General features: G+C 37.2%; 1 protein-coding gene across 6 annotated transcripts in view; it reads left to right on the plus strand.

The window, feature by feature from the left end:
* The window catches only part of ApepP (Aminopeptidase P), a 352,561-nt gene extending 337,338 nt beyond the window's left edge, over positions 1-15,223 (plus strand). For all 6 annotated transcript variants that reach the window (XM_070101351.1, XM_070101369.1, XM_070101338.1 and 3 more), the window contains 4 exons: positions 2,607-2,736; positions 4,136-4,313; positions 9,317-9,492; positions 11,086-15,223. In XM_070101351.1, coding sequence (XP_069957452.1) covers positions 2,607-2,736; positions 4,136-4,313; positions 9,317-9,492; positions 11,086-11,205 — 604 coding nt within the window. In that variant the 3' untranslated portion in view covers positions 11,206-15,223. The remainder of the gene's footprint in view (positions 1-2,606; positions 2,737-4,135; positions 4,314-9,316; positions 9,493-11,085) is intronic.
* Positions 15,224-16,831: the final 1,608 nt, after the last annotated feature.

The raw sequence follows: 16,831 nt of genomic DNA on the forward strand, positions 1-16,831 counted from the left end.
TGAGATTGAAAGTGGTTAAGAAAAAAAGGAGAAGCATCTCTAGATATTTGAGCTTTCACACACAGCAGTGGGGAAGAACAGGCTTGAATTGTGGGCACCTCCCAAGGGGTAAGAGAAAAGTTATATACCAGATGAACATATAAAGGGGGCAATTGAAGAGAGGCCAAGAGATTGAATATGGAGAGAAAAGGGACAGAGTTAAAAGGAGCAGTGATCAAACAATGGACCTCTACTAACCTTCATTACCATCCTGTATGTAGGAGGATCGTGGAGGTCATGAGAGCAGACAAAATATTGGAGACAGTGGGCATTATGCCAGTCATACAAAGATGGAACATTCACCTCTGCATATAGGCTCTCGACAGGAGACGAAAAGCACTTAGACACAAACATAATCCCTGATGATTAATAACATCAAGTTTAGAAAGAGTTCCAGGAGTAATTGCAGTGTATATCTGGTTGCCATAATTTAGTTTCTATAAAATTAAAGCAGAATGAGGCCAGAGAGTCGTCGATCTTTTCCCCCAAGAAAGATGAGAGAGGGTTTTAAGAAGGTTCAGCCAGCTGTGGCAAGTTGCTTTCAAGGAGGTAATCTGGAGCTTCCAGGTCAGCTGCCAATCAAACAGAAAACCAAGAAATCTGACTGTATCATGTTCAGAGATGTGGGAACTATACAGGTATACTGGAGTATTAGAGACACCAAAACATCTATAAAAGTAATCTGGTGTGTTTTAGTATCAGAAAATTCTAACCCATTAGTAGCAGCCCAGTGGGAAACACAGTTGACAGCATGCTGGGGAGTGGTTTCTACTAGGTGGTAGTCAGCACCTGCACAAATTATAGCAAAGTTATCACATAGTGATGACCAAATATTAGATATGAGAACAGAGGCCAGAGCATTAATAGCTAGTAGAAAAAGAGTGGTGCAAAGGACATCTTTAGGGGACACCTTCAGCCTGGATATAGTCAAGGGAAAGCACATTATTAACCCGGACACTGAACTGTTTTTCGGACAAGAAGTTTTTAAGAGGAAAAGTGGCAGATTTTCCCGGAGGCATAAGGAATGAGCTTGGGCCAAGATGTTATATCTCCAAGTAGTGTCATAAGCTTTTTCAAGATCGAAAAAGACTGCAATGAACCAAAGGCATTACAAACATGGGTATCTAAGCGGAGTAAGGAGTCAATAGTGGAGTGGCCCATATGAAAGCCAAATTGGCAGGTGGAAAGACTACTGTGTCTCTAAATACCATACTATGTCTATTTACTAGATAATCCTTCAGCTTGCAAACTACACTAGTAAGAGCAATGGGTCAATAGTGGGAGGCATCATGGCCTGAAGTATCCAGTTTAAATGGGAAAGAACCCCTTGCAACCAAAAGAGATTAAAAAGATGTAAGAGAACTATGAGAGCTGACGGATGTAAATGCTGAAGCATATGAATATGAATGCCATCAGGCCCAGCTGCTGACGATTGGCAAGCGAAGGTGTTGACTTAAGTTTAAGAGGCATAAAAAGAACATCTTCTCTTTTAGAAGAAAAGTCTAAAGGTGGTAACTTCAACAGGATTTTGCAATACTGACACCAGCAACCCTAAGAATGGGAGCAGTATCTGGAGAGTAATTGCCACTCAATTTCCATACTTTTTTTCCAAACTGCACTCATAGAGGAAGCATTGATATATACAGTGGTCCCTCGCTTTTCGTAGTTCTCGGCAATCGTAAATTTCGCCAATCAGGGGTATTTTCGTATAAACATGGACTCGCCTTTCATAGGTTGACTCGCGAATAGTAGTTCGTCCAGGACGCTTACGCACGGTGTGAGCTGTGGAGGCCTCCCTACCCAGCCAGTCTGGCATTGTTTACCAGTGAGTGAAGGTCCCCTCAAGTGCTCCTACGAAATATTTCATAATATTCCACTCATTTTAGTGCTTGCAAGTACTAAATAAGCTACCATGGCTCCAAAGAAAGCTCCTAGTGCCAAGCCTGTGGTAAAGAAGGTGAGAAATATGTACAGTGACAAAGTCTTGTACCATTTTAGGGAAGTATTAAAGAGACGCCAGAAACAGAGCTCTCTCCACAGTTACTTTGCGAGACAGGACTAGAGTGACTCTCAAGGTGGTCCTAGTGGCATTAAGAAACAGAGAAGAGAAGCAACCCCAGAGAAGCAATTGGTACCTGAGGTGTTGCTGGAAGGGGATTCCCCTTCCAAACTGTAAACAATCCAATCTCTCTCCTCCTCCAGTCTCCCATACACTAAGAAGAATCTCCAATAAAGGTAAGTGTTATGCTGTTAATGTTTCATCATTTCCCATTGTATTGTTTATGTACTACATGTATATTTCATGTAAAAGTTTTTTTGTTTTAATACTTCTGAGTGTCAGAAACGGATTAATTGTATTTACATTATTTCTTATGGGGAAAATTGATTCGCAAATCGTAAATTTCGTTTATAGTAGCTCCTCCAGGAACGGATTAATTACGAAAAACGAGGGACCACTGTACAATGATATATACAATAGAGCATCAGAAATCTGGACTGCTTAGTCCCAAGCCATGCTTGAATTTCTGATAATATTTTTATTTGTCTTTATTTGTTTTTTATCGCAGGGATGGAACAACAGATGTGACTCGCACGGTGCATTTTGGCACCCCTTCTAAGTTTATGCAGGAATGTTTCACTAGAGTTCTTAAGGGAGTGATAAGCATGGCAACTTGTATCTTCCCCACAAAGATCAAGGTGAAGCATATTAATACTTCAGTAATGTAAATATGAGATTTGTTATAAAGTTTATTATATAATAGTATACCGTGCAGTATTAAAATATTTAGGGTGTATATTGTGTTCATGGAATTGGCAAGGTGGCTCATAGCTCAGTGGTAGCACCTTCAGCTCACAACCATAGTATCTGTGTTCAGTCCTGAAGCAGGCAGAGATGTTGGGCAGGTTTCTTTATACCTGTTGCCTATGTTCACCTAACACTAAATACATACCTAGGTATTAGCCTGCTGTAAACTACATTTGTGGGTTGCATCCTAGTGGGTAGTAGTATACACTTTATACTGGGTTGGGCTTTGAAATTATTTGGGGTAGAATAACAGTTTTTACCCAGTAAATTCAGTGGTATAGAAAAAATGCATATATAGTGTGATGTTACCTTTTGAAAATCCACGATTTGACTGTGGGCAGGACATCCCTAGCATGGACAGCAAGCCTGTTGCAGTATTTACAGTTTATATATTTGACCCCTTCAGCTATATTACCTATAAATACATTGACTTCCTAATTTTTTTGCAATAAAAGCTATAAGAACCTTGACTTATACTTCAATACAGTATATACAATATGTGTTTATTTTTTTATACTGTATCAGCAATACATATACAGTGGACCCCCGCATAACGATTACCTCCGAATGCGACCAATTATGTAAATACGTTTGTACGTGTATGTTTGGGGGTCTGAAATGGACTAATCTACTTCACAATATTCCTTATGGGAATAAATTCGGTCAGTACTGGCACCTGAACATACTTATGGAGTGAAAAAATATCGTTAACCGGGGGTCCACTGTATTGTCTTTGTACAATATGTACTGTATGACAGCATTTTTTTGTTTTGAACACACTGGCTATTTCCCACTGAATTAGGGTGACCCAAAAAAGAAGAAACACTTACATCAACACTCACACCATCAGTCTTGCCAGAGGTGCTCTGATATTACAGCTCAGATTCCCTTCCAAACACAAATATCTCCACCCCTCCTTCAGAGTGCAGGCACTGTACTTCCACCTCCAGCTAACTAGACTATATCCACACTAATGTATTTAAAGTTTCCATGTTTCAATTTAGTTTGCAGGAAGTCAGTACATTTTCATGTTTTGACTTATAATTTGTTACTTTTGTTTCATCTTGATAGTGCCTATTTACTACTAGCTCTTTCATCAATATAAATTAACACATAAAATTAGATGTTAATGTATTGCACATTTTTCATAAACCATACCACGGGCGGGATTTGAACCCGCGGTCAGAGAGTCTCAAAACTCTGACCGCGGGTTCAAATCCCGCCCGTGGCATGGTTTGTTTGCAATCGTGTCATTACGATTTCGTGAGTCACATTTTTCATTTTTAACAGGGAAACTGCTTAGACACACTTGCTCGAAAATCACTATGGGATGTTGGCCTTGATTATGGGCATGGTACTGGGCATGGAATAGGGATGTACCTTAATGTTCATGAAGGCCCAATGGGGGTGTCATGGCGTTCTTATCCAGATGATCCAGGTCTTCAAGAAGGCATGTTTCTCTCAGATGGTAAGTCTTGCTAGATTTACAGTTTTTTTTTTTTAACAAGTCGGCCGTCTCCCACTGAGGCAGGGTGACCCAAAAAGAAAGAAAATTCCCAAAAAGAAAATACTTTCATCATTCAACACTTTCACCTCACTCACACACAATCACTGTTTTTGCAGAGGTGCTCAGAATACAACAGTTTAGAAGCATATACGTATAAAGATACATAACATATCCCTCCAAACTGCCAATATCCCAAACCCCTCCTTTAACCTTTTCAGGGTTTCGGACGTACTGGTACGGCTTACGAACCAGGGTTTTTGATGTACTAGTGCGCCTAAATTCTAGCGCCCTCAAATCTAGTGAGAGAAAGCTGGTAGGCCTACATATGAAAGAATGGGTCTATGTGGTCAGTGTGTGCAGTATAAAAAAAAATCCTGCAGCACACAGTGCATAATGATAAAAAAAAAAATTTGTGTTTTTGGATTAAAACAGCGACTTTGCACTGTATTTTCGTATGGTATTTATTGTTGTATTCTAGTTTTCCTGGTCTCATTTTATAGAATGGAAGACATATTACAGAAATTGAGATGATTTTGACTGGATTTACAATGAAAAGTACCTTGAAATTGAGCTCAAAGTAGCAGAAATGTTCGATTTTTAGCAAAGTTCAAAAGTAAACAAATCATGCTAAACATCCAATACATGTCAACTAATGAGTCTAATATTCTTTCACAAGTGCGCCGATATTATTTATACCATTTCTACACTAATGCAGTAGTCTGCATAACAGTAAATCTTCTATTTTATGAGAGAATAAAAATTCAAAGTGGAAAGCAAAAGAATGTAAGAGGGCGTGGGGACGTGACTAATGAACAGAGGAAATGTTGTTTTAGTGCCAGGAATGTCTTTCTTGTTTATTCTGGACCTTATTTGGAAATTGGCATCTTTTGAAATTTGTGTGAAATTGGCAAAATTGCTAAATTCTGACCACTATATTGGATAGTTGAAATTAGTAAATGGGTGGTTTCTTGTACTCATTCAATAGAAAAAATGGAGTTCTAGCAAAATAAGTTATGATTTTTGTTGACTAGTACACTGGAATTGGCCGAAAATAGGGTTCAAAGTGGGGAAAAATCGCTGATGCGTAAGCATCATCGAGACTGCTAACTTCGCGAGAGCATAATTCCGTAAGTTTTCCATCAAATTTCATACTTTTGGCGTCATTATGATCGGGAAAAGATTCTCTGTTTTCATAAGAAATTTTTTTTTTTTTTTTTTTTCAAAATTTGGGCAAGTCTGGGAGAGGGGCTGTGGACCCTGAGAGGGTTAAAGTGCAGGCATTGTACGGTACTTCCCATTTCCAGGACTCAAGTCCGGCTATATAAAAATAACCGGTTTCCCTGAATCCCTTCACTAAATATTACCCTGCTCACATTCCAAAAGCTCGTCAGGTCCCAAATAGTACCATTCATATCCATTCACTCCTATCTAACACGCTCACGTATGCTTGCTGGAAGTCCAAGCCCCTCACCCACAAAACCTCCTTTACCCCCTCCAACCTTTTTGAGGACGACCCCTACCCTGCCTTCCTTTCCCTACAGATTTATAAGAACATAAGAATGGAGGAACACTGCAGAAGGCCTACTGGCCCTTATCAGAACAACCTCTCCCTAAAGCTACCCAAGGTCCTCCATGTCATTCTACTTTGATCCATTCTCTCTAAATGACCAAACCACCTCAACAACCCCTCTTCAGCCCTCTGACTAATACTTTTATTAACTCCACACCTTCTAATTTCCACACTCCAAATTTTCTGCATAATATTTATGCCACACATTGCCCTTAGACAGGACATCTTCACTGCCTCTAACCGCCTCCTCGCTGTAGCATTTACAACCCAAGCTTCACACCCATATAAGAGTGTTGGTACTACTATACTTTCATACATTCCCTTCTTTGCCTCCGTAGATAACGTTTTTTGTCTCCACATATACCTCAACGCACCACTCGCCTTTTTTCCTTCATCAATTCTGTGATTAACCTCATCCTTCATAAATCCATCCGCTGACACGTCAACTCCCAAATATCTGAAAACATTCACTTCTTCCATACTCCTCCTCCACAATTTGATATCCATTTTTTATTTATCTAAATCATTTGATACCCTCATCACCTTACTCTTTTCTATGCTCACTTTCAGCTTTCTACCTTTACACACACTCTCAAACTGGTCCACTAACCTTTGCAGTTTTTCTTTAGAATCTCCCATCAGCAAAAAGTAACTGTGTCAATTCCCATTTTGTGTTTGATTCCCCATAATTTAATCCCACCCCTCTCCTGAACACCCAACCCCATCTGTAAATATATTAAACAACCATGGTGACATTACACATCCCTGTCTAAGACCTACTTTTACCAGGAAGTAGTCTTCCTCTCTTCTACACACCCTAATCTGAGCTTCACTATCCTCATAAAAATTCTTTACAGCATTTAGTAACTTACCACCTATTCCATATACTTGCAACATCTGCCACATTGCTCCCCTATCCACTCTATCATATGCCTTTTCTAAATCCATAAATGCAATAAAAACTTCCCTACCTTTATCTAAATACTGTTCACATATATGCTTCATTGTAAACACTTGATCTACACATCCCCTACCCACTCTGAAACAACCTTGCTTATCCGCAATCCTACATTCTGTCTTACCTCTCATTCTTTCAATTATAACCCTACCGTACACTTTTCCTGGTTTACTCAGTAAACTTATTCCTCTATAATTTTTACAATCTCTTTTGTCCCCCTTCCCTTTATATAAAGGGACTATACATGCTCTCTGCCAATCCCTAGGTACCTTCCCCTCTTTCATACATTTATTAAACAAAATTACCAACCACTCCAACACAATAATATTATTATTATTATTGTTACACCTACCATCCGACTTACGACCGTGCAGCTGGGCTGGGCCGGCTGATGCACACCACTGTACAATATTTGACAATACTCGCGGGGGCAATGTGTCATGCAGGCAGCATCAGTTTGAGTAACCCTGCCCTATCAGCAGCATCATACTGTATTAACTGTACTAACTGGACAGTAAATTTCACCATGGCCCCTAAGATGAAGTCTGAATCTTGCACTGGAGATTGTGGCAAGAAAGGCTCTTACTCTCGAACTCTCTATTTGTTTTCACTGTTGCACATAAACCTGTCTGTATCTGTCTACCTGTGTGTCTGTCTTTGTCTGCTTGTCTGTCTCAGAGCCACTCATTAAGAGTGTACTTGGTCTTGAAGTTGCCATATTAACCCCTTCAGGGTCCAAGGCCCAAATCTGAAGTGGTGCCCCAGTGTCCAAGAATTTTCAAAAAAAAAAAATTTTATTTTTTCTTATGAAATGGTAGAGAATCTTTTTGTGAAGGTAATAAAACAAAAAGTACGAAATTTGATGGAAAATTGACGAAATTATGCTCTCGCGAATTTTGATGTGTCAGCGATATTTACGAATCGGCGATTTTGCCGACTTTGACTCCCATTTTAGGCCAATTACATTATTCCAGTCAACCAAATTCTTAGCTATTTCACTAGTATTACTTCTATTCTATCAATTGAGCACAAGAAATCGCCAAGTCAACTGTTTCAACTACAAATTAAAGTGATCGGAAATTGTTAATTTGGCCAATTTAACACAAAGTTCAAAATATTCCAATTTCAAAATAGGGCCAAGAATAAACAATGTAGGTATTCCTGGAACTAAATTAACATTTCCTCTGTTCATTAGTTACGTTTTGAGGCTTTACAAATAAATTCCATTTTGATTTTTTATTCACATAATGAATTTTTATTCACACCAAAAAATAGAAGATTTACTGTTATGTAATACTGTAATAATTGTATAAATATCATCACTATATTTGTGAATGCGTATTAGACATGTGAGGTTGTTTGTTTACTCTTGAATATCGGCAAAAATTTAACATTTCTGCTACTTTGAGCTCAGTTTCAAGCCATTTCCAGTGCTAAAACCAATCAAAATTATCTCTATTTCTGTAATATGTCTTCCATTCTATCAAATGAGACCAAGAAATCGCAAATAGAACTATAAAAAACACTGCAAAGTCGCTGTTTCAATAAAAAAAATCATGATTTCAGTTTTTTTCTCTCATTATACACAGCGTGCTGCAGGAACTGTTTTATGTGGTGCACACATACCACATAGATGTATTCTCTCATATCTAGGCCCAAATGTACCACTCACAGTTTATCAGAGTGAGCTGAGCTCATGACGTAGATCTACGGTTTGGACCCTGAACGTAAAGCCGTAGATCTACGGGACGGACCCTCAAAGGGTTAATAATGATGATAACAATAATAATCACTGAGGCGCATTAAATGTGTATAAAACGTTAATATAGACATTTTGCTTAATCCATCTATGATTTTTTTTCAAAATTATATAATAAACATGCTACATAACAAATATGAGATGTTTTTCTGGTCGGCTTGACAGTGAACAGGAACCATTCGTGTCCGGGCTGGTAACAACAACAACAACGTTTGTTTACATAACTCGTGAACATTCTACATTCCTCATTCTCTCTCTCATTTATTCATTTAATCTTGTTTACTCACCTCTCACTCTACATTAAAACTACAGATATTTTAAGGTAAGTAATGAGTGGACACGATTATTATATTATAGCTTAATTATTATTAATTTAGGGCACTGGAGCACAGATCCACTGTATAGCACTTTGTTTGGATTTTTTTTGGTTATCCTAGGTAATTTATAATATGTATGATGACTTACGTGTACCAGTGAGAGAGCCACATTCAGTCAGCCAACTACCCACCCTGAAAATTCCTGGGTTTGACATAGTGAACAGTGAGTGAAAATTGTATTGTTGATAATTTACCTATATAGTATCTCCTTGTGACTCTTGAACCAAATCATGTCAATAATATTTATGCATAAATTTCTTATATAGAATTATTTGACCAATATGTTTTTTTTTTTTTTAGAACCTGGATATTATGAAGACGGGAAGTTTGGTATTCGCATTGAAAATATTGTAAGGATTATTGAGGCTCAAACTCCTCATAACCACAGGGACAGAGGCTTCCTTACCTTCAAGACTGTGACACTAGTACCCATCCAGACCAAGCTCATTGACCCATCAATGATGACAGAAAATGAGGTAAGGCTCTATTGAATTACATCAAAATTCATTCATGAAACGAAAGAATAATTATCAAAAAATTATTCAAATCAACTAATTTATTTGGGAAAGTAACAAGGAAGGTGTAATAAAGATAAGAGGCAAGAGCTGTCAACTAGTCTTGAAGGAAATACCAGTCATGTAGAAGCCTGTATTATACTTAATGATTTTTTTTTTCATTGAAGCTCATACCTGGAGAAGCTCTTCATCAAGTAAACACTCCAATTTTTCATTCAACCTTGAAGTGTCGTAAATGGTGAATAAAATTAGTATTATCCCTCTTCCTACTTTTTTTTTTTTTTTAAACTCACCGACTGTCTTCCACCAAAGTAGGGTGACCTGAAAAAGAAACACTTTCACCATCATTCACTTTATCACTGTCTTGCCAGAGGTGCATGGATACTACAGTTCAGATGCCCTTCCAAAACTGCAAATATCCCCACCCCCTCCTTTAGAGTACTTACCACCTCCAGAACTCAGGTCTGGCTAACCAGTTTCCCTGAATCCCTTCACAAAATGTTACCTTGCTCACACTTCAACCAAAACCTAGGAACATACCACACATGAACAAAGTACTCTTGCACAAATAAAAGAACCATCTTGTATCAAGGCTGAGGGACTGATTGCCTCAGAGTTATCTTTTCACTTCTGTCTCTTACTCATTAACTTGTATACCGTCTCCAGTATTATCACCTCTGTATCTGACTGATGAAGCCTGCTGTAAAGATAGCTAGTGTTGTACATGTCTTACTGATTGTCATACTGTCAAACTGATTAATCCTTTCTTTTTTAGTTTCACTTTCTCTTATCTCTCTGAGTCCACTAGACATGGCAGCCATCAAATGAATACAGGAGAAATCATCAGCCGTTTTCCACTAAGGAAGGGAGAGAGATATAAAGAATGAAATGCATTTAACATCACTCAATCAGTAGTTTATATATAATATTGTTACATTATTAATGTCAAACATCTAATGTAATAAGGCTGACTGGGAAGAGATACTCCTATTAAGTCTTAGACCTCTTTATAGCATTTCCTACATTATAAAATTAGCAACAATTCTTATCCATACAGTTTTTGCTCTTTGTCATAAGTACCCAATAAATGATTTCTTTTTGTACACTACATCAACCATCTCCCACCAATGTAGAATGGCACAAAGAAGGAAACATAAGCATCATTCATTCAATAGCTGCATTACCTGTAAAGAGCTTCTAAAAAAAAATGGGCTTATGTGACTATGCCAAAGAACAGTAATTCTTTCAACGCACTGGCCATATCCCACTAAGGCAGGGTGGCCCAATAGGAAAAACGAAAGTTTTTCCTTTTACATTTAGTAATATATACAGAAGGGGTTACTAGCCCCTTGCTCCTGGCATTTTAGTCGCCTCATATGACATGCATGGCTTATGGAGGAAGAATTCTGTTCCACTTCCCCATGGATGTAATTATTATAATCAAATAAAGTGCTAAACTGACAAGGGTCATGCAGAAAGAATAATTGTGATTATCTTCCTGATATAGTTGTTGTTTTCAGTAAATTGATTAACAATGTAATTATATCTTTGCAGATACAGTGGCTTAACAGTTACCATGCTGAATGTCGAGAAAAAGTGGGAGAGTACTTGCTTCAGCAGGGACACAAGGATGCTTATGACTGGCTTGTTCGGGAAACTGAACCAATTGGTTAGGTGCTAGGTATGACTTTTTACTAGGGTACAGAGCTTTTTAAATGAATTTACAAAATAATTAGTTTTCGTGAATAGATTCAGACTTATTTAATGCATTAAATATTTATACCAGTTATTACACAAGCCCGGAGACTGGGCAAAATTTTTGGTCCATAATGGGTTTCTCTCAATAGTCAAGAATAAACAAAAGTACCATCCAGTTTTTCTCTTCAGTATGTAGTTCATGGTTTGTCATAAATAACATTATACTGTAACTTATTTACCAATAGTACACGCTTTGGAGATAAAATTTAGGCGATGTTTTAATCCATGATGAACTCTATATAACCTTAAGTTTCCTCCCCAGTGTGTGTTATTTGTAAATTGTTCCAGGCAAAGTATTGTGAATAAACTGACTTCTTTACCTTTTCTTTGTTATGCATATTACAATATACAGTGGACTCATGATATAAATGTCTTTTTTTAATGTTCTTCGGTTAACTTTTGTGTTCATTGATCCTTTGTGATCATGAGTCAAAACCTATACATTTGAAGGAAATTTTTTTGATATTTCATATAATGTATAGATTTTATTCTCTTGTTGTTTCACTTAGCCAGATGTAGGCAGCCTTTAAGCACACAGTTTCTTTAAATACCAAAGGGCTACTGTATATAAAACAAAATCTTGTGTACGTACATAAAATGTGCATATATAATGAAAGATATTGGGTGACTTTTCTAATGGTTTTAATCTCACTGCTGTATCATTCTATAAATTTTCACATTATCCTATGCCCTACAGTATCACTTTTTTTTTTTAGTCTCTAACTTTTTCACTTCTTATATGTGAAGAAAAATGCTGAACTTTTGCACCTAGAATTTCAGCTGAAATTCATTCCATAAGGCTGTTTGAGAGCTGTTACCGAATGAATTTGTTCCCATAAGGAATAATGTAAATTAGATTAGTCTGTTTCAGACCCCCAAAAATACACTTACATAATTGTTCGAGTTGGGAGCTGTTCGAAATTTGAAGTACCACTGTATTTTTTTTTTTTTAACATATTGGCCGTCTCCCACCAAGGCAGGGCGACTCAAAAAGAAACACTTCCACCATCATTTACACAAAATCACTCTTTGCAGAGGTGCCCAAATATGACAGTTTAGGTGTCACTCCAAACAGCCAATCTCCTAAACCCCTCCTTGAAAATGCAGGCATTGTACTTCCCACCTCCAGGACGCAAGTCCGGCTAACCAGTTTCCCTGAATCCCTTCACAAAATATTACCCTGCTCACACTCCAACAACCATTCGTCTCCATTCACTATCTAACATGCTCACACATGCCTGCTGCATATCCAGGCCCCTTGCACACAAAACCTTTTTTACTCCCTCCATCCTTTCCTAGGACAACCCCTACCCCTCCTCCCCTCCACTACAGATTTATACACCCTTCAACTCAACCTATTTTGTTCCATCCTCTCTAAATGACCAAACGACCTCAATAACCCTTCTCCAGCTCTCTGAATAAAACTTTTAGTAACTTCACACCTCCTCCTAATTTCCACACATTGTCCTTAGACACATCTCCACTGCCTCTTTCTCACTGCAGCATTCACACATAAAAGTGTTTGTACCACTATACTCTCATACATTCCCTTTTTGTGTTTGGAACTCTGAATTTTTTTTTCTTTAGGTACCTTTGTTATAATGGGACATGTGTTCTTGAACACTAATATTTCATATCCAATTTAATTTTGGTTTTAGTCAATGAAATTAAAAAAGAAATACATACACTACTCAATATGGTGAATTGAAGTAATAGATGTTGGAAAATCTTTTATGCTTGCCTGATATTTTGTCTCTAGATTAAAAATAAAATAATGTGCAGTAAACATTCTCATTTCAAAATATACAATATTTAGAACTCAATAAGACTGGTATCCATTTTATTGCTATTGGAACATATTTAATTAACCCTTTGACTGTCGCATCCCCAATTCTGAAACTGTCTCCCTGTATCACAAAATATTTTAAAAAAAAAAAAAAAAAAAAAATTTTTTACCAAAATGTTATGATTAATTTGCCGAGTGTTTTAACCCTAAAAAAAAATTTTTGCAATCAGCACTTACCAAGATATAGAGGCGTAAAGTTACCAGAAAATGAGCCACGTATGGCAACAGCGGTGAATGCCGCTCACCCAGTAAACTTATATTTACACCCATTCGAAGGTTTCTTGTATTTTCCAATATTTTTTTTTTTTCAAGTAACTTATGTGGCCTGTGAGACCAAAGGTGCAATGTACATATATACACTCATATGCAACACAACTGCACGAATGTTATCATTATATTCTTTACAAAACTTGTTTACACCAATCAACAATACAAAAAATTGTTTATTACTATTCTATAATATATACATATACAGTGGAACTCTACTTGCGAGTTTAATCCATTCCATGACCTTGCTCGCAACTGGATTTACTCGTTTGCAGAATCAGTTTTCCTCATTTAAATTAATTGAAATGCAATTAATCCGTTCCAGTGGAATTCTGTACTTCAATAATTTTGCTAATACCAACTCTATGGCTTATTTATCTATCTCACTTCATCTAATATGACATAAACAATATAAATAACATAGAAACCTGATATATACTCTAAAATGAATAAAATATGTCATTCATGTAGTGGTATGGGCGGTGTTGGCGGTGGACGAGAGTTTGTCTGGAGACCGGGCAAAATTCTTCATGAATAATTTCGCTAATATCATCTATACTGCTTATTTATCTATCACAGTTCATCTAGTATGACATAACAAACAATACGAATAACATAGAAACATGATATATACTCTAGAATGAATAAAGTATGTCATTTCACGTAGTGGTATGGGCGGTGTCGGCGGTGGACGAGAGTTTGTCTGGACACCGGGCAAAATTCTTCATGAATAATTTCGGTATTATCATCTATACGGCTTATTTATGTATCACAATTCATCTAATATGACATAACAGACAATATAAATAAATAGAAACACGATATATACTCTAGAATGAATAAAATACGTATGTCATTATGTAACAGGTGGAGGCAGCCACAACAGCTCCCTTTTTGTTGTGGTAAACACTGACATCTAGTGACGGCCTTTTGAAACTGTCTATTATTATAATTATTATATGTAGTACATTATTATTATTATTATTATATAAATTATTTGTAATTTTTATTCACACAAAAAAATATAAGATTTACTGTTATTCCTTATTGCAATAATTGTATAAATATGTCAACCCATTCACGACTGCATATTGGAATGGACAGTGACGTCATTTGTTGACACTGAAACAGCCAAGTAATGGACATTTCTCCTAGGTTGAGCTCAGTTTCAAGGCACTTTTCGTCATGAAAGCAATCAAAATCATATCTATTTCTGTAATATATCTTCCATTCTATGAAATGAGACCAAAAAAAACGAGAATACAACCATAAAAACCATACGAAAATACCACTAAGGGGTGGCTAATTGCTGAGAAGTGAGCTCCATTATTTATGCTTAGATTTCTTTCATTATTATTATTATAATAAATAATTTGTAATTTTTATTCACACAAAAAATATAAGATTTGTTTACACTGAAACAGCCAAGCAATGGACTATTTCTCCTAGGTTGAGCTCAATTTCAAGGTACTTTTTGTCGTGAAAGCAATCAAAATCATATCCATTTCTGTAATTTATCTTCCATTCTATCAAATAAGACCAAAAAAACGAGAATACAACCATAAAAACCATTCAAAATTACTACTAAGGGGTGGGTAATTGCTGAGAAGTGAACTCCATTATTTATGCTTAGATTTCTTTCATTTTTGGTGTACATTAAGAAGCATCTTTCCATCATACATTGCCCAAGTTTCAATAAGATAGTCCAACAAACAAATGAGATACAATTCCCGAGATCAAGAGCAAGAGCCCCTCACCAGTGTCAAGGAACCTGCCTTGAGGTCTGCTCGCGTATGGAAGCAAAAAATCGACCCATCGACTGCTCATATTTGGAAAAAACTCGCACGTGGACACGCTCGCAAGTAGAGGTTCCAATGTACATGGATAGTCACCAGACACTTTCTTGCAACTGCTGTTAGCATCTGGAATCTTGGTGTTTTGTGTGTGTGGACTTCTAAATGTGCTTAGTCAGTGTGTGACTGCTGTTAGAATGACAAATTATACCATCACTCACTACCCTTACTGCCTGTCAACACCCATGGGGTACCATGCCTTCTTCCCCACTATCCTTCCTTCCTTCCCCTCATCTCTTCCTTCCTTCCTTTCCTGGGACACAATCTGTTTGGCTACAGTTTCTCGAGGGTCATGACAAATTAATTTTGGGTGTGATTTATAGGCCCCCAAACCTTGATAGGGAGTGCAGTAAGCTGTTATGGGACGAAATTCATAAGGCATCTAGATATGAAAATGTTGTGTTAATGGGAGATTTTAACTTTAGACAAATAGATTGGAGCAATACGACAGGAAATCTCGAGTCTAGTGACTTTCTTCATACGGTTCAGGATTGCTTTTTAGAACAGTTTGTGACAGAACCAACTAGAGGAAACAATCTGCTTGACTTGGTTCTTGCCAACAAAGAATCGCTAATTAATAATCTTGAGGTTAGTTTCAGTATATCATGGAATTACCCAGATAACTGAATGAATGACATATTTTATTCATTCTAGAGTATATATCATGTTTCTATGTTATTCATTTTGTTTATGTCATATTAGATTAACTGTGATAGATAAATAACCCGTATAGATGATATTAGCGAAATTGTTCATGAAGTATTTTGCCCGGTCTCCAGACAAACTCTCGTCCACCGCCGACACCGCCCATACCACTACATGAATGACATTTTATTAATTTTAAAGTATATATCAGGTTTCTATGTTACTTATATTGTTTATTATGTCATATTAGATGAAGTGAGATAGATAAATAAGCCGTAGAGTTGATATTAGCGAAATTATTGAAGTACAGAATTCCACTGGAACGGATTAATTGCATTTCATTTAATTTAAATGAGGAAAATTGACACTGCAAATGAGCAAATCCAGTTGCGAGCAAGGTCATGGAACAGATTAAATTTGCAAGTAGAGGTTCCACTGTATTTTTAATTAAATCGCCATGCAACTGCCTTGCCTTTTCACATGATCGCTTGAGAGATGCTATCTCCTGATATCTGTTTTTCGTTTATCCATACCAATAACAGTCTCTCAACATCTTCGACTACTTGCGATCTGTGTTTCGAAAACATACTTGCACCTTTCGCAACAACAGCTTCCTTGACTGCCTTTCTGTTGGCCAAGATAGTAGCGATGGTTGACTTGGATTTGTTATACAACCTGGCCAGCTCGGAGATACGCACTCCAGTTTCATACTTTGTGATGAATTCCTTCATTTCAATTGTAATTCTCACCCTTTTTACTATAGGGTTGGCTCTAGAAGCTTTCTTGAGGCCCATGGTGGCTTATTTTGCAGCTACAAGCACTAAAAACACTGGAATAATACAAAATGTACCGAATGTATGTGTGGATGCGACCGCACTGGCTTGTAAACACTGGCACACTAACTGTAGGCAGGGCAGCTAAGGCGAGCTGA

This window comes from Cherax quadricarinatus, chromosome 5 (assembly GCF_038502225.1).
Source record: "Cherax quadricarinatus isolate ZL_2023a chromosome 5, ASM3850222v1, whole genome shotgun sequence".
Classification (NCBI taxonomy): domain Eukaryota; kingdom Metazoa; phylum Arthropoda; class Malacostraca; order Decapoda; family Parastacidae; genus Cherax; species Cherax quadricarinatus.